This window comes from Lissotriton helveticus, chromosome 7 (assembly GCF_964261635.1).
Source record: "Lissotriton helveticus chromosome 7, aLisHel1.1, whole genome shotgun sequence".
Lineage (NCBI taxonomy): Eukaryota > Metazoa > Chordata > Amphibia > Caudata > Salamandridae > Lissotriton > Lissotriton helveticus.
In genome coordinates this window covers 280,417,986-280,445,192 of record NC_136068.1, presented here as the reverse complement: position 1 = coordinate 280,445,192, position 27,207 = coordinate 280,417,986, and the positions used below count along the sequence as shown (strand labels likewise).

Here is a 27,207-nt window from a genome sequence, read left to right as displayed (position 1 = left end):
TCGTGCAGGTTGGCTCTGGCGGTGGCGGGGTCGTTGGTCAGGGAGAGGATCAGCTGGGTGTCGTCGGCGTAGGAGATGATGTTCAGGTTGTGTTGGCGTGCGATGGCCGCGAGGGGGCTCATGTAGATGTTGAAGAGGGTTGGGCTCAGCGAGGATCCTTGGGGTACGCCGCAGATGACTTTGGTGGCCTCTGACTTGTACGGTGGTAGGCGGACTCTTTGTGTTCTTCCGTCGAGGAAGGAGGTGATCCAGTCCAGTGCCTTCTCCTGGATTCCGATGTTGCTGAGGCGCTGTACTAGGGTGCGGTGGCAGACAGTGTCGAAAGCCGCGGAGAGGTCCAGGAGGATGAGGGCCGCTGTTTCTCCGTTGTCCATCAGAGTTCGAAGGTCGTCGGTGGCGGCGATGAGGGCGGTCTCGGTGCTGTGGTTCGCCCGGAAGCCGGACTGTGATGGGTCGAGGGATCCATTCGTCTCGAGGAAGGCGGCTAGCTGTTTGTTGACGGTCTTCTCGATGACTTTGGCCGGGAACGGGAGGAGCGAGATGGGACGGTAGTTCTTGAGGTCGGTGGGGTCTGCTGTGGGTTTCTTGAGGAGAGCGCTGAGTTCGGCGTGCTTCCAGCTCTCAGGGAAGGTGGCGGAGTCGAAGGAGGTGTTGATGATGTCCCGCAGGTGGGGTGCGAGGACAGCGTCGGCTTTGCTGAAGACGTGGTGAGGGCAGGGGTCAGTCGGAGATCCGGAATGGATGGAGTTCATGGTGCGGATGGTGTCTTCGGTGCTGATCGGGGTCCAGGTGCGGAGGGTGGTGGTGGGTGGCGTCGTTGCGGTTGTGGCTTGCGTTGGTTGGTTGCTGAAGCTGTTGTGTATGTCCGTGATCTTGTTGTGGAAGTAGGACGCGAGGGAGTTGCAGAGGTCTTGCGACGGGGTGATGTCGTTGTTTCCGGCGCTGGGGTTGGAGAGCTCTTTCACGATGTTGAAGAGTTCCTTGCAGTTGTGTGCGTTGTTGTCCAGCCGGTCCTTGTATTCATTTTTCTTGGTGGCGCGGATCAGTTGGTGGTGTTTCCGGGTGGCGAGCTTGAGGGTGGTCATGTTGTCCGTCGTTGGTTCCCTTCTCCAGGCTTTCTCGAGGGCTCGACAGTTCTTCTTGGAGCACTTGAGTTCGTCGGTGAACCATGGTGTTTTTCTGCTGCAGGATCTGCTGGGCGGGGTCCTCAGAGGGGCGAGTTCGTCCGCGCAGTTGCTGATCCACTTCGTGAAGTTGTCGGCGGCCTGGCTGGGGTTCGCTGAGTTGGCGGGAGGGTGCTGGCTCAGGGAGGCGGTGAGCTGGTCGGCTGTGATCTTGTTCCAGCTTCTGCGAGCAACCTGTTGCTGGAGGTGGTGGATCGTCGTTCTTCTGAAGGTGAAGTGGACGCAGCTGTGGTCCGTCCAGTGGAGTCCTGTTGCGTGGCTGAAGGTGACGTCTTTGCTGGATGAGAAGACGGCGTCGAGTGTGTGTCCGGCGAGGTGGGTGGGGGTGGTCACCAGTTGCTTGAGTCCGAGGTTGTCGAGGTTGTCGAGCAGGGTGATGGTGTTGCGGTCGTTGTTGTTCTCCAGGTGGAAGTTGAGGTCCCCCAGGAGGATGTAGTCGGCGGAGGGGAGAGCGTGCGGGCTGACGAAGTCGGCGATGTCCTCGCTGAATCGTGTGCGCGGTCCCGGGGGTCGGTAGATCAGGGTGCCTCTGAGGGTGGTCTTCGGGTCGGTGTGGATCTGGAAGTGCAGGTGTTCAGCGGTGGTGAGGGTGTCATCGGTGTTGGTACTGATGCGGATGGTGTCTCTGTGGATGATGGCGATGCCTCCTCCGGTCTGGTTGTCGCGGTCTCTCCGGGTGATCTTGTAGCCCTCTGGGATGGCGATGGCGATGTCCGGGGCTGAGGAGGCGTTCATCCAGGTCTCGGTGATGAAGGCAACGTCGGGGGCGGTGGTGTCGAGCAGGTTCCAGAGTTCTACGGCGTGTCTGTGGACGGAGCGGGTGTTGAGCAGGATACACTTGAGGTGGGTGCTGCTGGAGTTCGGCTTGGCGGGTGCAGGGAAGGTCCGGATGCAGGTGAACTTGCAGGCGAGGCAGCTGAAGGGTCCGTGGGTGTGCTTCGGGGCGGCTCGGTGACATCCTGGGATGTGGCCGGTGTTGAGTGCGATGAGGTCGGCGGCGCTGTAGGTTCGTCGGGTCGGCTTCCGTCGGTGGGGGCCAGGGGTCCTGGCGCTGGTCGCGGTCCGGTCGCGGACGGGCGCAGACGGGCTTACCTTTGGCGCGCCTTCGGCGCACAATCGGCGCGCCCGCTGCGCGTCAACGCTGCGCGTTCGCACGGTCGCCATATAAGGCGAAGTGCGCGGGTGGGCGGAGCAGCTGGGAGGCGGGAGCGGGGAGGGAACAGAAGGGAAAAGGGGCGGGGTCGGTGGTAGTGGCGGGAAGCGGGGGCGGCGAGGGAGGCGGGAAAGCGAGCGAGGAATGTCAAACAGGCTAATACGGGGAAAAACGCTTAAAAACAGGCACAAGTGATGGACAAAACAGCTGAACACGGAGAAAAAAGCCTAAGAGAAAAGTACAGGCACAAGTGATTGACAAAATAGCTAAACACGGAGGAAAAAGCCTAAGAGAAAAATACAGGCACAAGAGATTGACAAAAACAGGCTGAACACGGGGGAGGGATTTGAAAAATAAAAACAAGCACAAGCGCGTGGCAAAGGAAGGCAAACTGACGGCAGCAGGGTCAGTCGGCAGCGAGGCAGCGAGGCAGCTAGGAACAGTTAGGGGGGCACACGCAGCAGCTGGCGGCCGTGCGGCGCGGGGGTGTCCCACAAGTGGGTCACACTCACCTGTGTCGCACGGTCGCCATATAAGGCCAAGTGCGCGGGTGGGCGGAGCAGCTGGGAGGCGGGAGCGGGGAGGGAACAGAAGGGAAAAGGGGCGGGGTCGGTGGTAGTGGCGGGAAGCGGGGGCGGCGAGGGAGGCGGGAAAGCGAGCGAGGAATGTCAAACAGGCTAATACGGGGAAAAACGCTTAAAAACAGGCACAAGTGATGGACAAAACAGCTGAACACGGAGAAAAAAGCCTAAGAGAAAAGTACAGGCACAAGTGATTGACAAAATAGCTAAACACGGAGGAAAAAGCCTAAGAGAAAAATACAGGCACAAGAGATTGACAAAAACAGGCTGAACACGGGGGGAGGGATTTGAAAAATAAAAACAAGCACAAGCGCGTGGCAAAGGAAGGCAAACTGACGGCAGCAGGGTCAGTCGGCAGCGAGGCAGCGAGGCAGCTAGGAACAGTTAGGGGGGCACACGCAGCAGCTGGCGGCCGTGCGGCGCGGGGGTGTCCCACAAGTGGGTCACACTCACCTGTGTCGCACGGTCGCCATATAAGGCCAAGTGCGCGGGTGGGCGGAGCAGCTGGGAGGCGGGAGCGGGGAGGGAACAGAAGGGAAAAGGGGCGGGGTCGGTGGTAGTGGCGGGAAGCGGGGGCGGCGAGGGAGGCGGGAAAGCGAGCGAGGAATGTCAAACAGGCTAATACGGGGAAAAACGCTTAAAAACAGGCACAAGTGATGGACAAAACAGCTGAACACGGAGAAAAAAGCCTAAGAGAAAAGTACAGGCACAAGTGATTGACAAAATAGCTAAACACGGAGGAAAAAGCCTAAGAGAAAAATACAGGCACAAGAGATTGACAAAAACAGGCTGAACACGGGGGAGGGATTTGAAAAATAAAAACAAGCACAAGCGCGTGGCAAAGGAAGGCAAACTGACGGCAGCAGGGTCAGTCGGCAGCGAGGCAGCGAGGCAGCTAGGAACAGTTAGGGGGGCACACGCAGCAGCTGGCGGCCGTGCGGCGCGGGGGTGTCCCACAAGTGGGTCACACTCACCTGTGTCGCACGGTCGCCATATAAGGCCAAGTGCGCGGGTGGGCGGAGCAGCTGGGAGGCGGGAGCGGGGAGGGAACAGAAGGGAAAAGGGGCGGGGTCGGTGGTAGTGGCGGGAAGCGGGGGCGGCGAGGGAGGCGGGAAAGCGAGCGAGGAATGTCAAACAGGCTAATACGGGGAAAAACGCTTAAAAACAGGCACAAGTGATGGACAAAACAGCTGAACACGGAGAAAAAAGCCTAAGAGAAAAGTACAGGCACAAGTGATTGACAAAATAGCTAAACACGGAGGAAAAAGCCTAAGAGAAAAATACAGGCACAAGAGATTGACAAAAACAGGCTGAACACGGGGGAGGGATTTGAAAAATAAAAACAAGCACAAGCGCGTGGCAAAGGAAGGCAAACTGACGGCAGCAGGGTCAGTCGGCAGCGAGGCAGCGAGGCAGCTAGGAACAGTTAGGGGGGCACACGCAGCAGCTGGCGGCCGTGCGGCGCGGGGGTGTCCCACAAGTGGGTCACATACTTTGACACATACTCTAGGACACTTCCTACAGACAAGACAATGGGCCTCCCTGGTGGATTAGTGGGATTCTTGTGTACCTTGGGAAGTAAATACAATATCGACAACTTGGGGTAATCGCGTTTAAGAAAACGAAATTCTTCACATGTTATATTCCCTTTCTCCTCCCATTCTTTAAGTTCGTTCCAAGTGTCAACAATACTGTTATTATATGTGTCCAAATTGATTTTCATGTCGAATTTTTGGTCACTGAGTTGTCTTTCGGCTTCCGCTCTATACAGCTGTTTGTCCCACAGGACAATGTTTCCCCCCTTTGTCCGCTGGGCAAATGATGATGTTTGTATCATTAGCTAAGCTCTTCAAAAATTCTCTTTGGGTGGTAGATACATTATATTGAATATTTTTGTTCTGATGCTTTCATTTCAGTAAGGCCTGCGTGACAACCTCTTGAAAAGTGTCTATGTTGTCGTGAGGGAGATTTGGGTAGAAGATAGATCTGGGTTTGAATTTGGTGGAAGCCGTGGAGTCAGTATGGATCTCAGGATGCCAATCCTCTTGGGTCGTCTCTGTGTGTTCATGGTTCTTGGCTAGATCATGCATGTCTTTGAGTATTTCCACATCAGCTATGTTCAAGTTGTGGAAAGGGGAAATGTTATTGTTTACAGCTGAGGATTGGTTGTTAAATTGACTATGATCCGGTTTGTAAAGAAGGTGCCATTTTATTAATTTACACTTCCTGACAAAGCGATATAAGTCAATACATGTGTCTGCATACTTAAAAATTTCCGTCGGACAAAAGGAAAGACCAAGACATAGCGTACATTTTTCATAAAATGTTAATTCTCTTTCACTTAAATTGATAATAGTTTTGTTTACCGTGTCCGGATCCATAATTTTTTGCCTCTGGAGCCACGTTTCTTGTTTCCCATGAGCTCTTTTGTGCTGGTTTTTTTATTCCCTTTGTTTTCTTCTTTTCCGTCTTTGTTTACTCTTCCTCTCCCTCTTCCTCTTCCACGGCCTCTGCCTCTGGTTGATCCTCCCCGCCTCGGGGGTGATTGTGGTGTCGTTCTCGGTATTTGTCAACCTCTTCGTAGGACTCTGAACTTGTCTAAAAAAGTTGCCGTTCTAGAGGGCATTTGTCTATCAGATACTGAGCTAGTTGTAGAGATAGCTACATCCGTGTCAGATTCGCTGGTCTCTTTGGTTGCATTCTCTGTTTCAACCACAATTGTTTCCTTTGTGTTTCCTTGTTTCGGTATGTCCTCATATAAATAGTCATACTTATGACTATATGTCAGAATGCGACCAGACTCATAGTCCACTCAGTCTCTGTGGAGTTTTCGTTGTTTGCGATTTTTTATATCACCTTCATGAGACTGCACTCTGGATTTCGATGTCTGTTATATCCTTGTTGACAATTTCTTGTTCGCTGCATTTGGACAATTCGTCTTCCAGCGCTTATATTTCCAACAAGATAGATTTCCAATCTTCCCATGCATATTTGATTACTATTTTCAGTATGTTTCTTGAGCTATTGGCTGAGTTCTCTTGCCAATCCTGTAACATACTTGGGTTCTGGTATTCCTATGAGGGCATAATGTAGATACGGAGTCCCCTGGGTACCATTGCTTTATCACCATATTCCTGTAATGATATTGCTTCCCACCACTTCGCCATTTCAGATTTTTTCAGTTTTTCCAAACGTTTTAATTTAGCATTAAGTGATGTGTCTGTTTTTTGGTTGGGTTCAGAGTAATAGTAATTCCTATGCCTGGTGCCCGTGCTAACAGTGTCCCTGCCGCTGCATGGCGGTCTGCCTCGGTATTCATACCTGAAAATTGTGGGTCAAGGTGCCCGTTTGCATATAGGTTTTGCACCTGGTGGGAGGCACTTTCTCTCCGCGGTCGTCTGGTTTAACCTCCCCTCTAAGAATTAGAGGTTCCTTTTGCCGCTTTATTAATATTTTCGGATACGGTGGACTTGTTTTTCCTTACACTCAGGTACGCATCAGTATCCACTTTCTCGTTACGAGAATAATTCCTATCATAGGATGATCCGCATGCCAAATAATAAATAGTAGACACGGTTGTGATCTGTTTTCCGGAATGCTCATCCAATTAGTACTCGTTCGTGAAGTTGGCGTGCCGCTCGGTAAGGCTGTGTCTCCTAAAGCGCAGAGGTGAAAGGGAACAGGACACGTGTGTTCCCAAACAGCTCCCTCCCCTCTCAAACCCCACGCACCTCAAATGGGAAAAAGAGATGCCTACCTATGGCAGCGCGTGGAAACCGTCTTGGTCCTGAGATCGAGATCTGTACTCTTCCACAGAGATGCTTCTGCAGATCAGCGGCCGGCCGATTGACTCCTCTGTAATTTGAAGATTTGCTTTAATTTTGTGAATTTTTCACTATGAAATTCATGGTCTCACAACACATGTTGAGGAAATGAGAATATAAGATACTAGTGTTTGGAGCATTTACTAATGCCATTTCAGGAATGGAGTATATTTAACTCTTACATTGCACATTCAGTAACGGCCGCCAAAGTCGATTGACTTTTGACCACAGTCCGTTTTTTGTTTCATTTGCTATGTATGCTCTCCTGTATCATATGATTATTGTGTGATCAAGTCAGTTTTGCTGACGAAACGCGTAACGATTAACACTACACTGGTTTATACTTCCAAGTGTGAGCCCTTCTTCTAGAAGACTTTGTGTGCATTTAATTACCGGGAGACCCGCCCGGTGTGACCCGCCACCTGTCTACGGGACAGTAACTCCAGGAATCTGGCCGTTTGTGGAATATATGTATATATATATATATATATATATATATATATATATATATCCACAAACAGTTGCCTGTCGAATGAAGTAAGCCTCACCAGAAGATTAAGATTCTACCACATTTATTAATGGAGGACACAGCGTGGGGAAAACAACAACTTGCAGCATCATACAGTCTTGCCTGACATGTTTCATGCAAATAGCACGTCCTCAAAGGCACTAGACTGAGCCGGAAAAGGCACGATCACTTGCTCGGTACTGCTTTTAAACAATGAAGTCCCGCCTTTTTGGGCGTGGCCACTCCTGTGGCCTGATGGTACTTGGGGTACCGTTCTTGCTCGAGTGAGCTGTCGTGACAAGTCCCCATAAGCAAAATATCACCCCAGTGGGTTGTGCAGCTCAAGTTCACATCCACGCAGCTAAATTCATTCCTCCAAAGCCGGCATCTTCTCCCTTAAGCACAGCCGAATTAACGTCAATGCAGGAGGGCTGTAAAAAGCCCCGGGGCTTCACTTTGCGGCTCAGGCATGCCGCACTAATTCCACAAAGCGATACAAAAGGGGATGATGAACGGAGCGTTTGAGCAAATCAAACACTCACCCCCAGACAACTGATCTCGGTTTAATCATCACCATTCTTTAGCTCACTCAGCCACCCCAGTTCAGACATGGCCATATCCAAATCAGTTTGACCCTGTATCTCATGGGAACAGTCCAGCCCGAACTGCCAAGCCATGTCTTCCCTGGACTGGAAACAAGCATCCTGGGACCGGTTTTGGGGTTTGGGGGTGAATGTTTTGCCATTGTGCAACATTCCATCCATCATCTTGTGTATTTTGCACTAATTCCACAAACAGTTGCCTGTCGAATGAAGTAAGCCTCACCAGAAGATTAAGATTCTGCCACATTTATTAATGGAGGGCATAGCGTGGGGAAAACAACAACTTGCAGCATCATACAGTCTTGCCTGACGCATTTCCTGCGAATAGCACTTCCTCAAAGGCACTTGACTGAGCAGGAAAAGGCACAATCACCTGCTCGGTACTGTTTTTAAACAATGAAGTCCCGCCTTGTTGGGCGCGGCCACTCCTGTGGCCTGATGGTACTTGTGGTACCGTTCTTGCTCGAGTGAGCTGTCGTGACAAGTCCCCATAAGCAAAATATTACCCCAGTGGGTTGTGCAGCTGAAGTTCACATCCACGCTGCTAAATTCATTCCACCAAAACCGGCATCTTCTCCCTTAAGCACTACCGAATTAACGTCAATGCAGGAGGGCTGTAAAAAACGTCCCTTTCAGACCACAGAGCAAACCGAAACTTGCCAGTCCTCACTCTCCTGGTTTAACCATAAATGTAGAAAATTAAGATTACAACTGGCCAAGGCTATTAGAGTCAACAATGTTGCAGATCTGAAAGTAGTGAGGAGATCCTACAAGAATGATCAGGCCAAAGCCAAAAAGGACTGGAAAGAGGATGGATGGCTTCAGATCAAGGATGCCTGCCAAAACAAGGATTTGCAGCCATTTTGGTTCTTGGCGACCAGGGAAGACATAGATTGACTGAGGCTTCCACCTGGCATGAACACTTTTCCACAGGTTACACTGGTACAGAAACATTAGTTTTCGAAAGGCTTGACTCCCATACCAACTACAGTCCAGACCCCCACATTTTTTACCCTAGAGGGAATATCACATAGTATACACTCAGTGATCAGGAACAAGGCTTCAGGGCCTTATGGCATCCCTGGTGATGTCTTCCTTTCCGACACATTTAACAGGTCCAAGTACATATGGGTACTTACTAATGGTATTGCAGCCGGTGCTGCAATACCACCCTCGTGGGGACAAATTTCGTTCAAGTGCTAGTCCCTTTGACTCAGTGTGATATTGGGTGTTAGTAACCAACAGATGCAACCATGTCCTTTTGGTGCACCACCCAGGATGCTTCACTTTTATCTCTATAATTAAAACAACCACCTCAAGGAGTTAAACTTGTAAAAAAACAAAGTGCTCTTCAGGAAACAATGGGTACAACCGGACAGGTCAATGCATTTCATTTCAAATAAGCTTTATCCGACAATTCATGTCATAAAACCATTGTTACATAAAATACTATTTAAGAATATAAAACAGTGGGTTAAAATATTTTTAAAAACATATACAAATAATCATATAAAAGAGTCCATTCAGCATTTTATGTTAAAAATGACAAGTTCATGCCAGTCCTCACTCTCCTGGTTTAACCATGAATGTAGAAAATTAAGATTACAACTGGCCAAGGCTATTAGAGTCAACAATGTTGCAGATCTGAAAGTAGTGAGGAGATCCTACAAGAATGATCAGGCCAAAGCCAAAAAGGACTGGAAAGAGGATGGATGGCTTCAGATCAAGGATGCCTGCCAAAACAAGGATTTGCAGCCATTTTGGTTCTTGGCGACCAGGGAAGACATAGATTGACTGAGGCTTCCACCTGGCATGAACACTTTTCCACAGGTTACACTGGTACAGAAACATTAGTTTTCGAAAGGCTTGACTCCCATACCAACTACAGTCCAGACCCCCACATTTTTTACCCTAGAGGGAATATCACATAGTATACACTCAGTGATCAGGAACAAGGCTTCAGGGCCTTATGGCATCCCTGGTGATGTCTTCCTTTCCGACACATTTAACAGGTCCAAGTACATATGGGTACTTACTAATGGTATTGCAGCCGGTGCTGCAATACCACCCTCGTGGGGACAAATTTCGTTCAAGTGCTAGTCCCTTTGACTCAGTGTGATATTGGGTGTTAGTAACCAACAGATGCAACCATGTCCTTTTGGTGCACCACCCAGGATGCTTCACTTTTATCTCTATAATTAAAACAACCACCTCAAGGAGTTAAACTTGTAAAAAAACAAAGTGCTCTTCAGGAAACAATGGGTACAACCGGACAGGTCAATGCATTTCATTTCAAATAAGCTTTATCCGACAATTCATGTCATAAAACCATTGTTACATAAAATACTATTTAAGAATATAAAACAGTGGGTTAAAATATTTTTAAAAACATATACAAATAATCATATAAAAGAGTCCATTCAGCATTTTATGTTAAAAATGACAAGTTCATGAGACAAGAACAGAAAAAGGGGTAATTGCAAATAAGTAACAAGAACATTACAGACTTTTGGGAGTGCCAAAGCTCAAGAGTAGAGTACTGATGTCACATCCACTGTTAGACATAATTCCAAGTTCAATGATTCACAGACAATAGTTTTAATCTTATAGACCACATCCATCTCAGCAACTTGGCTACCGGAATTGCATGACGAGGTGATGAATCAGTTCGCAAAATTCTCAGGGCGACACTACTTAGTCTGGTACCCAACTCAATGCAAAACAAGGGGCTATGCTTGGCACTCGATTTGTGAGGAGAAACCTCTTACACATGCACTTCTCTGCATTTTTATCTCCAAGGGTTCATTTTTACACAATACCACTCAACTTTGAGCCATTTGGTCAAATCATGCAGCAAATAACAGATACAAAGCATTGTGTTGTTCTCCTAAAATATGTGTATGTATTCACGGTGTTCAAATCACTCCAGATAACTATCATGGAGGCTTTCTAGGCCCCTTTTAGTCTTGAAAGTTGGTTTTGAAGAGTTTGCTTCAGGATGTCTTCCATATGCATTGGGAGGAAGCAATTTGTGTTTGACCTTTATTCCTTCATTGATGTGTTGCCATTTAGGCTGTGTGGATTTTTTGAGAGGAACAAGTTTGTTTAATGCTTTGTAGGACCGGCTTGGAACTAGCACAGAGAGAGAGGTGGATTTTAAATAATAAGAAGTGGGTTTAAATATATACCAGTGCAACCGTCTAGCTAAGGGTATTTAACTTCTCATTGCTCAAGAGACGTTCAGGACTAAATGCATGTTAATAGAAGGAAGTATGGACTGAACCTCAAAGTGATATACTCAGTTTTAACACCACTTTTGTCTTTGGGGTTTTTAGGTGACAGCGTCTTCTTGGGGAACCATGAAGAGAGAGAAGAGTATGTATTGAATGATGGTGGAATCATTTACCTTGGAAATGCAGATCAGTTTGGCGGCAACCAATGGGACTATGGGCAGGTATTTAGACAAACATCATAGTAAATACAAAGGATCCATTGACTCAGGAGCCTAAGCTGCATTCAAAGACCCTCCAGTATTCCAAGCAGACACTGGGAAAATGCAAAACATGCAGTTTCAAGACACACACTCAGAAAAGACAGGCACATGTTCCCAAACAGAAACCTTATCTTTAATAATCCATGTCAAAAATTAAATCAAGAGTGTCCAAACATTTTACAGTTCAGTTTTAACTAAAGATTCAAGAATTCAAAGTTGTACAGCTTACTCATACCTATTTTAAAAGCATCCAGGCTTGGTGAATACAAATGAATTGCAACAAGCCATTTAACGAGTATGCTCAAGAATTCCAGTTTTCAAACTCAAGCATATTCCAAAAATTGAGGGTGCCCAACTAAAGACATGTCTCTCACAGCTTGTCTCAGGATTGAGATTGGATTTATTTAGGTGCACCAAACCAGGTCACCATAATGTGAGGCTTGATCCTTTTTCTCTGCAACAGACTTAGTTTTCATGCTTTTGTTTGCTCTACAGTTTGAAGAAAATATTCTGAGGATCTGCCTTGCCCTGCTGGACCGCAACCTGAATTACAAGAAGGACAGTAAAAAAGACTACTCTCACAGGAATGACCCAGCATATGTGGGACGTGTCTGCACGGCTATGGTAAGGCACAATGTCAGTGTGCAACAAACATTTCAATAAGAAACGTGGGTCATACAGTCAAAATATTTTTTTGCTAAATGCATTGGAAAAAAAAGATCCTAGAATCAGTATTAAAAGCGAGGCATAATATACCTACAGCATAACATTGCCAACATTTTGAGATTTCTGATGGCACTTTATCTCTGCCGCGGGATTTCAGGCGTATTCAGTTTGGTAAAAACAGTGGTTGCCAATCCTAAGCAAATTGTAAATAGTATAAAATCTATAAAGTAATAAAGTATATGTTCTAGGAACTAGATGAAAGCAGAGTCTCTGAGCACAAAATTGGCTGGGGAGGGTAGTAGACTTGGATGATCAGAAGTATCAAATGCTGTGGGGAGATCATGACGTTTAAGAATAAAAGGTGCAATTGTGGTGGGCAGCAGAGGTTATCATACTGGACACATGAGAGAGGAACATCAGCTGTCTTTGACTTGTATGTGAAATAAGGTTCCAGTGACTGTGAGAATCTGAAGTCCAGCAGACAACTGAACCAAAGGTCCATAGACAATGGGAAGGGCCGGTGAAATATGGTATCAACCTGATGAGCTTGCTGTCATCCATTGTTTCCCTTGGCCTGTCCACCCGTATATACCTGCCTTAGAAGACAGCAACCTGTGCCCAGGAATGTGACACAGTGGTCGACATGTGTGTGCCCTGAAAAGGTTAGATGTGACTACCTTCAGTTCATTTACCTTGTGTATTTCCCCTTTCCAAGACCAAGAGGTACACTGAGGTTTTGCCCTTATAGCCAAGACACTAGGGTGTTTACCATCTGGGTGTGGTTACTTTTGAACAATTTAAACCATTACCCTACAAAGAACAGTTCCTGAATAATTTGTGCAAACATATCCTCATGCCATCTTAGCCCCACAACAGCTCCCTTTTATTCTTGGTAGATTTCAGTAAAAGCCTCCGGATTCCTGGATGCCCCAGAAACTCCTGACTGTGAACTTTTGTTTCTGGGAAGTCCTTTTTGTGTTATGGTCAGATATGAGTACCAGCAATTGATGTTATGAGATTTTTGCAACCCCTGCCTCAATGGCACCATGAATCCTGACTGTGGTCTGTTTTCTGTCTCCAAAAAGACATACCAGAATCACACTGAGTGGCACCCACCAATGGGTGCCAATTGCCTCCTCTAAACTGGTAACCACCCTAGATTCATCACAGTACTCCTGTTTATCCAGATAGAGTACTCCATTGGGTTTGCTATAGATGGCAGAACCCTTGTAATCTTAGAAAAAATCAGAAGGCAGTAGGGAGGAGCTTAGGCTTCATCCTGAGACATTTTAAAGCACGGAAAAAGTGGTGAATGGCACAGAGGTCCATCTTCCAAGGAGGTTCTAAGAAATTCAACAGTAAAAATGTAACACCAGTGCGCAGTAAAACAGAATATTTGTCAATACTTTACTAAAGCCCTAACGGTGTACATAAAAAGTATTATCTTTTAATTTGACATCTGGACATGCAGATTTCACAGGGGTTTGCTGTGCTTGCCCAGGCTGACTGACCCTAACCTTCGCACACTCAGCAGTCAGTGGCAATTACATTAAACAAGAAAACACACACATTTTCCATTCTCATGTCTTTCACCTTACTTCAGTAACGGCCACATGCATCATTGTTCCCGTTTGCGATTTCTTAATTGCGAAAATTGAGGAATCGCAATTAAGAAATCGCAAACGGCAATGCATCAAGAAATCGCTATTTTTTTTGCGATTTCTTAATTTTCCTTTATTGCGATTCACAATTTGCCAATCGCAATTAAGGAATCCCTTCCCATTGATTCCTATGGGCCTAGAGGCCCATAGGAATGAATGTGAAGCCATTCTCATTTTGGGATTCGCAATTAAGGAATCGCAAAATGAGAATGCTATTTCAAGGGTGCAGGGAGTGGTCCAAAGGACCCCCCTGCACCCCTGAAATTTAAATTTAAGAACATTTTTCACACACACACGCCCCAAGGGCATGTGTGTGTGTAAACTTTTTCAAGGTTTTCGCAAATTACCATGAAGGTGAACTTCATGGTAATTTACCTCTCCCTATTTGCGAATTTGGAATTTCTAAAGTGTGATGCATTGCATTTAAGAAATCGCAAATTGGGATTTCTTAAATGCAATCGCAATTTAGGAAATTGCAACATAATTGCGATTCCTTAAATTGCGAAAATATAAAAAAACATGATGCATCCCAAAAAAGGAAATTGCTTTCGCAAACGGACGAATTTTGCGATTCGCACCATTTGCGAATGCAATTTACCTTGATTCATGTGGGCATATATCACTTGTACTTCACCACTCTGGACCTGATTCACAAAGGAAATCTTACACTTGTGTAAGTTTACGTTTATTTTGGAATTCACAAGCTACGATTTAGTAGTAAGGATGCTTTGTAATTGGGGAGGAGAACTCCGCACATAAAATGATAGGCATGTTGTATCTTTTTATGCAGTGCTTAATTTGTAAAAAAAATTAAGTGCCAGGGCCCTCATCAGGAGGCCACTGCAGCTTACACCACCCATTGCCCCTGATAGCACTGCAAATGACAGTACCAAACCAGCTACTAACTATCACACTGTACAAGTGTGACAATTCAGACAATTCCAAGCCTGTAAAGCATTACTATTAGCATGTGCAACAGGTATTAGTCATTTTTAACATATATTGAATGTGTCTGTGTAAACAACTGTTGTTGTCCTTCCTCTAAATCAATCAGCCCACCATGTGGCAGACTGTCATAAGTGCTGGTGCTGCCAATTAAGTGCCGGTGCCGAGCTCCGGAAACCAATGGCTCAAATTAAATACTGTTTTTATGTACATAGTTCTCTGCCCAGACTGCGGAGTCTCTGCAGTCGCAAACCTACTATTAAATTGGCGCTTGTGAATTCATAACAAATATTAATTTACTCAAAAGCGTAAGATTATGTTTGTGAATCAGGCCCAAACTCTGTACGTCTCTTACTCTTTCTAAATAATCTGCATCTTTGTACACAACACCCTTTTTTTCTAGCTCTACTCTGTCACATCTTTCACAATATGCCGCTTTCTTCCCCACCACTCCCACAAACTCCCCTCTCTCTAGCTCACTCTTTGCCTACCTCTGTGTCTCTCTCTAACTCTCTCTCTCTATCTTAACTCTCTTCCACCTCACCTCACTGCCACGACAAAATATAGCATGTGACAAGGCATGCTATAACATCGCGTACTATTACGTTAGTACACGATGCATTTACATCCCAAGTCATTACAGGGACTTCCACTAGGAGGCGCACTCAACTTAGGAATAGTATTAATTACTATTCCTGCTCCAGTTTGCGCAACAGTAGGGAAGGTGTTGGAATTTATTTCCAAAACCTGAGCGCCCCCTAGTGCAAGTAGTTGTAATGACTTGCGATGTAATTGCATCGCCTACTAACAACGCGTCGCTGTAATGACCACATTGTAATGACAGTGCGATGCAATGACAGAATTGTAAATGCTATTTCCCCCCACCTCACTGCTCTTCTTTCTTCTCACCTCTGTCTCTCCCCATTTCTATATACCTCACCTCTCACTACCTCCTTCTTAGTTCTCTCTTTATCTCACCTATCTGCATCACCTCTCGCTACCAGGGGACTGTCTTCATTTAATTCCTCTCTCACTACTTACTGCATTCTTGCTACCTCTCAGTATCTACCTGCACCTCTTTTCTCTGTCATTCTTGGCTCTCTCTCTTATCAATCTCTTCATCTCCTTTCTGCCTTCCATTCTCTCACTTCCCCAACCTCTCTCTTTTTATACATCTTTCTCACCGCTCTGTCTCCACTTCTCTTTCTAGATCATAACTCTGCCTCATCCCCTCTCTCTCTGCTTCTCTATCAATCGCGCCTCTCTTTCTCTGTATCGCCTGTGTCTCATTTGCTCATCTTGTAAGGGTCTGCATTTCATATCTCTTTCTACTAATCTCCACTCTCTACTATTCTTTCTCCTCACTACTCTCTTTGTATGACCTATCTTGGCCTCTTCTCATTTTGCCCCATTGTTACCTCAATCCACTCTCTCTACTTTTCATCTCTCTGCGTGCTTCATTTGTGAAAGAAAGAGTGCCGCTGCCTGAAGCTCTGCTTCAAAGCCAGCAACAGGTGCAATTAAACGTTGGCATGCGGACTACCAAGGCTGGTAGTCTTTAATCCACTACCAGACACTCTCTGCTCCCTTTTCTCACTCTTGCAGGTTCCTACTTTCTGTTTGTGACGGTTTTGCCGTCTTTTGCTTCCACCGTCTTTCCAGTGTGTTTTTCCTTCTCTTGCACGTATTAAATATCTTATGGAAAAGTAAGTACCAGTCTCCAACAATACATGCTGGTGCTCTAAACCGCGAACCACTACCTCAAATTAAGCACTGTCTCTCTGTATGTCGCTCACTACTTCACCACTCTGGTAAGCAACAGCAAATTGTTTTTAGAAGTTGTTTTTTGTACTCTTGCGAACTTGATTTATCAACTGCACTTTCTATTATTTTTAACCCGAACCACAATTGCTCAGGGCATTCCACCTTTAAAGCAAGATCTCACCGCAAGCCATTGCACTTTTTTTGCCGGTCACTGGTTCACCACAGCCTTCCAGCCAATTGCTGTGGAGGGACGTGGCTCCTCCCTTCAGCTGCCTCATTTCCGGGGGCTGAACTGTATTCACCGAAGTCGCTCCAAAGGCAAGCCTGTCTGCGCCCATCCACGTCCAGCCGGGTCCAGGACCCCTGCATCTGCCCCCCAACAAAGCATTATAATAATGCAGAAGAAATGCTCCAATTAAGGGGAGCTATTAGGGATAATTGACTTCATACTACCGACCCTGATAATAACCTCATTGAGTGCTCTCACTGCTCTTTTAAACCGTCAACAGTCCTACATACCAACACCACTTTCCCTATATCCTATAAAATGTTCCTCCTTAACTGCAGGTCGCTGCCTAAGCATGCGGCAGACATTTCTATTCTTCTGGAAGAGGAAGGGCCAGAGGTGCTGTTCCTAACAGAAACCTGATTTACTTCAGGATCTGACCCCGATCTTGTTCAAGCCCTCCCTCTGGGCTACAATACCCAGAGGTTAGATTGGACCTCCAGTAAAGGTGTCGGGATTGCCAATATTTTAAAAAATCACCTGATTTTAATCTCCATTTTGACAACCCCTTTCAGTTGTTTCAGAAGACATAACAAAGGATCTGGAAGGCTACCAGCTTCTTCAAAAAGTTACCTAACCAGCACACATGAAAGGACACCTATTCGATCCCATTTTCTCTCATCTGGAGGACTAAGTAGGAAGGATACTCATCCCAGTACCATGGTCTGACCATTTTCTCATTCCATTCTCTTGGTCCCCTAATTTTGCCATGCCTCCTATTAAGCCCTTTATCAAAAAGGCTCGTCCCCCCTCCTTGGAAGAAAGCGATGGTGAAGGCACTCCTAAAAAAACTAACCTCGACCCTGATTCCCTGGGAAACTATTGCCCCATCTCACTCTTAAAAATATGTTAACTCGATGCTGTTTACCTTCTTAGAGACCCACAATCTCCTCCACCCGTGACATACTTGCTTCCGACCACTCCAAGAAATTGAAACAGCTCTTCTATCTGTAGTCGAAGAGTCTATAAAAATTTTGGACGCTGGAGGCACTACTGTTATCAGCCTCCTAGACCTTAGTGCCGCCTTCGACGCGGTCAACCATCAAATCCTCACCCACAGAATTACAAGGTTGGGAGTGACCAGGGTTGCGTTGACATGGTTGCAGTCCTTCCTGGACAATAGATTCTTCCAGGTCTTCGACGCTGAAGTGTCCTCAAAACAGATGCCTCTCCGCTGCGGAGTACCTCGGGGATCATCCCTGAGTCCCACCTTATTTAACATTTACCTGAGACCCCTAGCGGAGATTGTACTGCCTTTTGGGGTACACATAGTGACATATGCAGATGATACACAACTCGTGGTGGGACTCAATCAAGCAGACAACTCCCTCCCCAGACTTTCTCCATTCCTGAAGGAGGTGGCTAAATTGATGAATAACTCCTTTTTGAAATTAAATGGATAAAAAGTGAGATGATGAATTTGGGGAACCCGTCACTATTTGATTCCAACATAATGTGGCCGGCCGACCTGGGCCTCGTTCCAGTCCCCAAGACCCAAATAAAAAGCCTGGGAGTTTGGCTGGATCATGATCTGACTTTCAAGGTCCAGGCACGCAATGTGGCAGCTTCATGCTATGGCATCTTAAAGATGCTCTGCAAAGTTCTCCCACTCCTCCCTTTCCAGGCAAGGTAGCTCATGGTTCACACACTTATTTTATCACATCTGGACTATGGGAATGCCCTTTATCTTGGGGCCCCATGCACCACATTCGTAAAACTCCAGACAGTACAAAATTGGGCAGCCAGAATCATTTTGGACATTCCAAAATGCCAATCAGCAAAACCCGCCCTGAAACCTCCCTACTGGCTACCCATTAGAGAGAGAGTTTATTTCAAAGCTATGTGCATAGTACATAAGCCCTTAGCAGCAAAGGTCCCTCCTGTTCATCATTCTGTTGTTCGGCCCTACCGTGCTAACAGACGCCTCGGTTCAGATGATCTACATCTTGCTGTGATTCCTAGGATTCGGTAAGCTAAAAGTGGGGGTCATCTGTTCTCATATAGTGCCTCCAAATTCTGGTACACCCTCCCTCTTCATATGCGCAAGGAACCCAATCACCTTGCCTTTCGTAAGTTGTTAAAAACATGGCTATTCCCCTTGTTTGGTCGGTTCTCTACTGCTTGCGGTCACCAGTGCTGGGATGCCCTATGATAGCCATGCGCTTAATAAATGATTTTTCATCTCATTTCACTCTGTCTACCTCTGTGTTTCTTCATCATTTCATTTTGCTAAGTCACCAGTATTTCCACCTTACCTCTCACTCTACTGCACCCCTGTTGTATGATTCCTCTCTCCCTCTTTCTACATTTCCTTCTTCATATCTCTAGCTCTCTCTAGCACTCTACCTCATCATAAAATCCCACCATTCACCAACCTCTATTTCAGTATCTACCTCTCCCTCTACCAACATCTCTGTATTTTTCTTTCTGACTACCACACTTTTGTCCATTGACATCTGTCTCTCCTTAACATATCTCTCTCTCTTCTTTAGCTCTACCTACTTTCCTTCTCTACTTCAACTCTCTTGGTATATTGTCACTTTACCTCCTTGTCTTTTTGCTTCCTCCTTTCATTTCTCTTACTCATCAGAGTAGCTCACAGTCTAGCCAGAGAGTGTTCACACAGAAAGAAGAGAAGGGATCAAGGCAGGGAAGAGAACTAAGTAGAACGTTATTGGGTTTGACAGAATAAAATGGTGAGCATGCACTGTTGCAGTAAGCCCAGAATATTGTGAAAGTGAGATTTATTTGTGTTTACAACAGTGCTTAATTTGTGCCGGTGCTTTCTGGTGCTTAGCACCGGCACTTATTTAACATTGAATTGAATTTGAATTTTGCTCCCCTGTGCGAAGGGCCCCGCAATTCTTACAAATACATTTACCTTCCTCTCCTGATTCGGTTGCATATCTGCCTGGTAGGTCCAGAAAGTGTACCACCCAGGTCCAAGCACAATCTAGAGTGCGAGACTAGATTGTGTCATGCGCAGTCTGCTTGTGCGTTGTGCAGAAGGATACTACGGGCCTCATTTATGAAAAGTGACGCATCGCTGCGTGAAAACAGCGATGCGTCACTTTTCACTACGCTCGCCTTGCGACACAAATGATGCGTCATATTTACAGTATGACGCATCATGGCGCAAGGAGTTACAGATACGTCAGTATTTCTTGACGTATCTGTATGGTGCAAAAGTGACGCATTGCTGGAGTGTGTCACAAAAGTGACACAACTCCAGCATTGTGTCCTTTCACATGGGGCAAGCCCCATGCGAAAGAGCCTGCGTCAGTCTTACGCCAGCTGTGAGGCAGACATAAGAAATTGACGCATTTGTGTCCTAGAAGTGGCACAGTGAAATCTTATAGATTTCACTGCGTCACTTTTATGACCCTTTCTTGCGTCAGAACGCCCCCCCCTGCGTACATTATACCTCGCGTAGGTATAATGTAGCTCAGGGGTTTACAAAGTGACGCATCTACCTAGATGCGTCACTTTGTAAATATGGTGCAACAAGGCACATTTTTTACGCTGCTGTTGCATCACAAAAAGTGAGGCACCGGCGGCGTAAAAGTGACGCACGGCATCATAAATGAGGCCCTACCAATTTGCCGTCACTGTCACACGTGGTGAGATCGGCCACCCCGCCGGAGATTGTTTTATGTCACATCGTTGCTATGCTTTGTAACTGCCGGGGACATGTAGTGGGCAATATCGTCCATGCCTGCAGCAGAGAGAGGGCGAGGATCACTCGATGACGTCTCTGTCCATAGAAAGATGTTTGCGTAGAATGTTGAGAAGTTTTACTTTTGCTCTGTGAATCCTAGAGTTTAGGGCTTTCTGAAGTCTTGCAGCACAGTGTCTTTCTATACCAACGCTGCAATCTGTGCGAAAAACTGTCATGCTTGTCATCAACATTTCCTTTCATGTTCTGCTGCTGCCGTCATCAGTACAGCTAAAACGGTAGGAGGATATCGTTTTTTTTTTGTTTTGCAGATTAATATAGTGCAAACTCCACCCGAAAGTTACGTTTACATAAGGACACATTCATTTTTTGGTAGGCGTGGGGAGATTAAGTGATTTGCCCTGAAACACAAGATATTGAGCTGACACAAAGACTCGCTCCTGGTTCCACAGCACAAAGGTCGGCAGCGCTGGCGGTTAGGCCCCATCCTCTCCCCAGTTGATATTGCTATCAACCCAGGTGTGCCTAAAAATTAAGCTATTATCACAAAAATTAAGCTAAAACGAGAATGTCACTTCTTCCAACAACATACACCCAATGTGAACATTTTTACCGTTCACATACTTTTTAAGAACGCTCCGATTGACATAATTCTTTCTTGTATTTAATCTGTATGTGGCCACGTCCTATCACTGAGTTGTAAAAGGCAGTACACATTTCTTTTTAATGATGTGCATTTTAATGCCAAAACTGTTTTAATTTGTGACGATACATTCCTAATCATTTTATCTGTGTATTTAATCAGTTTAACAGACATGTATTTTAGCACAGGTCCATGGTTGCAAGGAGCTGCTGTTTTATGACGTCCAGGTTACACAAATGACAAAAGTGAGTGTTTGAACATTAGGAAGGACAGATCAGATACATTATAAGGATTTTGCCAAACTAACTTTGTGGGACCCTGTTCAGAACAGGTTTGGATTTTATGATCCAGCTTCAGCTCTCTCATGCCCTCCTCAGCCAAGTTACAGACAGGGGCCCAAGCACACTCGTCCAAATTCTAAATGCGTTTTCATCGTATAATCAGGGATAGTGAGGTATGTTTCAATTTTATAATACAGAAGCTGACTAATATTATTGTAAATAATCTCGGTGACCCTTTCCTGTTTTGAATATGTGAGGTCTTGTCGTCAGGTGCCGGTCGCTCAACCCGCCGCGTGGCTCCTCCTGCAGGTCACCCGGTCCCCTGCTGTTGCCGCCTGCTCGCATTTGCCGCCTTTTGCCCTGCTGCTGTGCCCCTGATTGTGTTTTCGCTCTTGTCCTCCCGCTCTGTTTCCGTACTGCTGATTGTGTCCTCGTAGCGTCATAGTGCCTTTTGCTCACGCTGTACTTTTGCCCTGCTGCTATTGCCCCTGACTGTGTTTTCGCTTTGTCCTCTGCCCCTGATTCTGTCCTCTGCTAGCGGATTCTTCTGGCCCCTTGCCCCGCTGGTCCACCACGCTCCCTGCCGCTGCTCCCCCGTGGCCCCGCCCCCTCTCCTTCTGCTTCCCTCTACCCTCTCCCATTCGCCACCCCGCTCCCACCTCCCAGCTGCTCCTCCCTCCCACTGGGTACTTAGGGTAGTGGCCGTGCGACGGGGAGCTGTGACCCAGCCTGACCTCGTCAGGTGCCGGTCGCTCAACCCGACGCGTGGCTCCTCCTGTAGGTCACCCGGTCCCCTGCTGTTGCCACCTGCTCGCATTTGCCGCCTTTTGCTCCCGCTGTACTTTTGCCCTGCTGCTGTGCCCCTGATTGTGTTTTCACTCTTGTCCTCCCGCTCTGTTTCCGTACTGCTGATTGTGTCCTCGTAGCGACATAGTGCCTTTTGCTCACGCTGTACTTTTGCCCTGCTGCTATTGCCCCTGATTGTATTTTCGCTTCTTTCCTCTGTCCCTGATTCTGTCCTCTGCTAGCGGATTCTTCTGGCCCCTCACCCCGCTGGTACACCCCGCTCCCTGCCGCTGCTCCCCCGCGGCCCCGCCCCCTCTCCTTCTGCTTCCCTCTACCCTCTCCCATTCGCCACCCCGCTCCCACCTCAAAGCTGCTCCTCCCTCCTCCCTGCCCCCCCACTCTCCATTTATGGCAGAGTCCGCGCGTATGCACGCCGCCTAACACTGGGGAACTCTTCCCTGTCCAGTCTTTGCACTCGGAGGTTAATTACTCAATCGTGAGATTTTAAACGACTCAGTCCCTGGATTTTTGTGGACACGAATTAATCCTTGGAAGGACAGGATGCCCTTTGGAATTGGATATGCTCTTTGAGCTGTATGCTCTGTGGATTTAACATTTTTGCAGGCTTTGGATTAGAAAACTACTTTTTCTGTGTATCCACATGACGGTTTCGTGAAATTTTAATGCCCTGACGAAGTCGTTTGGTCTTGACGACCTTGACGAAACACGTGTTGGCAGCGGTTGTTTTTCTTGTACGTGTGAAGATTGGATTCTACCAAAGATTGAAAAAACAAATGAAGAATAAAACGGAGAAAACTTATAAATCTGGACTTGATATTTTGAACTGACTTACTCCTCTTTAGCTCAGGATCTAATGTTCATGTTATCAACCAGACAGGAGGAGGCATCGCCATCGTCCACAAGAACACCATTCGCATCACGACCAACTCCGACGACACCCTCACAGCAGCCGAACATCTTCACTTCCAGATACACACCAAACCCAGGAACACACTCAGAGGCACCCTCATCTACAGACCCCCAGGACCTCACACACAATTCAGCGAAGACAGCGCAGACTTTATCAGCCCACACACCCTCGCCTCCGCTGACTACATCCTCCTAGGGGACCTCAACTTCCACCTGGAGAACAACAATGACAACAACACCGCCGCCCTGCTGGACAACCTCGCTAACCTTGGACTCAAGCAACTGGTGAACACTCCCACCCACTACGCCGGACACACGCTTGACCCAGTCTTCTCCTCCAGCAAGTACATCTCCTTCAGCCACTCCACCGGACTCCACTGGACAGACCACAGCTGCGTCCATTTCAGCTTCAGAAGGACCACGACTCATCGCCACCCGCAACAGGTTCCCCGCAGGAGCTGGAACAAGATCACCACCGACCAGCTCACTACATCACTGAGCCAGAACCCTCCCGCCAGCTCAACGGACCCCAACCAAGCAGCCAACAACCTCACACAGTGGAACACCAACTGCGCTGACGACCTCGCACCTCTGAAAAACCATCGCAGCAGGCCCGGCAGCAAGAAAGCCTGCTGGTTCAACGACGACCTCAAGAACTCCAAGAAGAACTGCCGTACCCTCGAGAAAGCCTGGCGCAAAGACCCGAATACAGACAACATGATCGCCCTCAAGCACGCCTCCCACAAACACCACCAGCTGATCCACACCACCAAGAAGACAGCATTCTAGTAACGACTAGACAACAACGCACACAACAGCAAGGAAATCTTCAGCATTGTCAAAGAGCTCTCCAACCCCAGCGCCGGAAACAACGACATCACTCCCTCACAAGACCTCTGCGACTCACTCGCCTCGCCACAGCAAGATCGCCGACATACACAACAGCTTCGGCGCACAGATCACACACCCTACCACCGAACCAACGCCCCCCACCACCACCCTCTGCGCCTGGACCCCGGTCAGCACCGAAGACACCATCCACACGATGAACACCATCCACTCCGGATCACCAACCGACCCATGCTCCCACCACGTCTTCAACAAGGCCGACTCCGTCATCGCACCCCAACTCCGGGACATCATCAACTGCTCCTTCAACACCGCCAACTTCCCGGAGAGCTGGAAGCATGCCGAACTCAGCGCCCTCCTGAAGAAACCATCAGCAGACCCCACCGACCTCAAGAACTACCGCCCCATCTCGCTCCTCCCTTTTCCTGCCAAAGTCATCGAGAAGACCGTCAACAGACAGCTTTCCGCCTTCCTCGAGATGAACGGATCCCTCGACCACTCGCAGTCCGGCTTCCGAGCCAACCACAGCACCGAGACCGCCCTCATCGCAGCCACTGACGACATCCGAGCCCTGCTCGACAATGGGGAAACAGCTGCCCTCATCCTCCTGGACCTATCCGCAGCGTTCGATACTGTCTGCCACCGCACCCTAGTGCAGCGCCTCAGCAACATCGGAATCCAAGAGAAGGCACTAGAGTGGATGATCTCGTTCCTCGCCGGAAGAACCCAGAGAGTCCACCTCCCCCCGTTCAGATCCGAGGCCACCGAAGTCATCTGTGGCATACCACAAGGCTCATCACTCAGCCCCACCCTCTTCATCGTCTACATGAGCCCCCTCGCAGCCATCGCACGCCAACACAACCTCAACATCATCTCCTACGCCGACGACACCCAGCTGATCCTCTCCCTCACCAACGACCCAGCCACCGCCAGAACCAACCTACATGAAGGGATGAAAGACGTAGCCGAGTGGATGATGAACAGCCGCCTGAAACTGAACTCAGACAAGACGGAAGTCCTCATCCTTGGATCATCACCCTCTGTCTGGGACGACTCCTGGTGGCCCTCTGCCCTGGGCAGCGCACCCAAACCAACGGACCACGCGCGCAACCTGGGCATCATCCTGGACTTCTCCCTCTCGATGACCAGACAAGTCAACGCCGTCTCATCATCATGTTTCAACATCCTACGCATGCTCCGAAAGATCTTCCGATGGATCCCCACCGAAACCAGGAAGACAGACACCCAGGCGCTCGTCACCAGCCAACTGGACTACGGAAACACCCTCTACGCTGGAACCACAGCCAAACTACAGAAAAGACTCCAACACATCCAGAACGCCTCCGCACGACTCATCCTGGACATCCCCCGACACAGCCACATCTACGGACACCTGAGAGACCTGCACTGGCTCCCCGTCAGCAAGAGAATCACATTCCGACTCCTCACCCACACACACAAGGCCCTCGACGACCTGGGCCCCAGGTACCTCAACAACCGCCTGACCTTCTACACTCCCACCCGCCAGCTACGATCGACCAGCCACGCCCTGGCCGCCGTTCCACGCATCCGAAGAGCCACCATGGGAGGAAGATCCTTCTCCCACCTGGCAGCCAAGACTTGGAACTCCCTCCCCATCCACCTCCGTCTGACCCAAGACCACCTCTCCTTCAGGAAGCAACTCAAAACCTGGCTGTTCGAGCAGTAGCGGACCCCCCTCCCCCAAGCACCTTGAGACCCTCCGGGTGAGTAGCGCGCTATACAAATATCTTGATTGATTGATTGATTGTTTCACTCTAAAAAAACTTTATGGATGCTACATGGTGTGTATGATCAAAGTCCCACAGGGACAACAGCCATGTGAATAATCCCTCCGGTAAAGGTCTTGTTTAAGAAACAGATGTGAAAAGCTGACAAATGCCAGTGTGGTAAAGTTCCCAGTCGACGGATTAATACAAGTTGCATCCGTGTGGTAAAGAGCTAGACGTGTGGCAAATGTCTGTGTGGTACAGTAAGTCACGGAGTTAAGATGATCCTGCGTCACAATTGTGTGTTAAAAGGCCAAGTACTGTGTATTAAAAATGTCTCATGTGATGCATGGTTCCTTCCATGTGATAAGTGTTCATGTGGATAAACGGTCCCCCTTGTGCTGTAGGGTTCCACTTGGTAAAAGTGTGTTTCAAGTATTGTGAAGTGGTACTTACTGACTGGCATCTGAGCACTACATGCACCTATCTGTACAGTGATATTACATCTGGCTTTTAGCAGTGCCAGTTGAGGATGTGTGTGGAGCCACTAGAGTAAGTCGGTGGAGCCAATGGAGGAAGTGGGTGGATTTGGGGGAAGTGGGTGTGGCCTCCTAAAAACATTTGAGCACCTGTACTTAATATTTTACAAATTAAGCACTGGTTTACAAATATCTGGCAATTTACGCTCCATTTTCTAATGATATATATGGTTTTTTTTTAGTATGCACTAGGCAAATGGACATCTTCTAAGTCACCCCTGAGGTGTCGTACTCCCAATGGACAGAACGCGCTGCTGGATTTTGCACAACATAGTTTTGTTGAAAGACAAAAAAGAATGTGCAAGCACAGCATTAAATGCCTTGTGTCAAAGATGCCTGTTCAAGATTTCCTTTGATACAATTTGGATTGTTGACGCTGGGCAGTTCGAAATTTTGGCTGTTCTTGTGTGGCCTAGTTTCTGAAAGTTTAACATATATTCCAATATTATACAGCATCACAAGAGCTTGAAGTAGCTGAAAAATGGTAACATGTTGAAAGTTATTACAGAGGGTCCCGAGATGGATTTTTCACAAGGTGCTAAAAAGTCTTTAAATAGCACTGTAAGACCAACCATGATTCTACTGTAATTCTCAAATGTTCTGCCTATTTTCACCAAAAGATTCATTTAGATTTTACCTACAGAATTGTAGGGAATGTGCGAAATTCGTGTAATATGCTTTCGCCTAATTATGCCCAAAATTACGTCAAATTACGCATATTTATGCAAAATGCAAATCTATCATTTTGTGATATAAAATGTGATATGAATTTCCTCGTCCATTTTTATAGCAAAGATGCATATTACACTAAAAAAGTGAAAAAACAATAGCAACGCAAGCAACAACTTGCATTCTGTTGTTTTCGACATTCGGGTAATTTGTTTTCCCAAATAAGGCATTTTTACCATGAACATTACATAAATAGGCAGTATGATGCAATGGCGAAAGTTCTGGAATTTTTAATACAAAGCATAACACAAAATCCCTGAAATCATTTGAATTACGCTGTCGTACTTTAAATTTTATCAACAGAAAAAGGTCCCTCTTGAGTATACTTTCTATGTTTGTCTATTTATCATTACCTCACT

The 27,207-nt window shown here is 47.2% G+C and overlaps 1 protein-coding gene across 1 annotated transcript in view; it reads left to right on the top strand.

Annotated features, from left to right (window-relative positions):
* LOC144768421 (protein-glutamine gamma-glutamyltransferase E-like) overlaps window positions 1–27,207 on the top strand; it is a 251,930-nt gene that overhangs the window by 48,401 nt on the left and 176,322 nt on the right. The window contains exons 4-5 of the mRNA XM_078652064.1: window positions 11,188–11,306; window positions 11,841–11,969. Of these exons, the coding sequence (XP_078508190.1) occupies window positions 11,188–11,306; window positions 11,841–11,969 (248 nt within the window). The remainder of the gene's footprint in view (window positions 1–11,187; window positions 11,307–11,840; window positions 11,970–27,207) is intronic.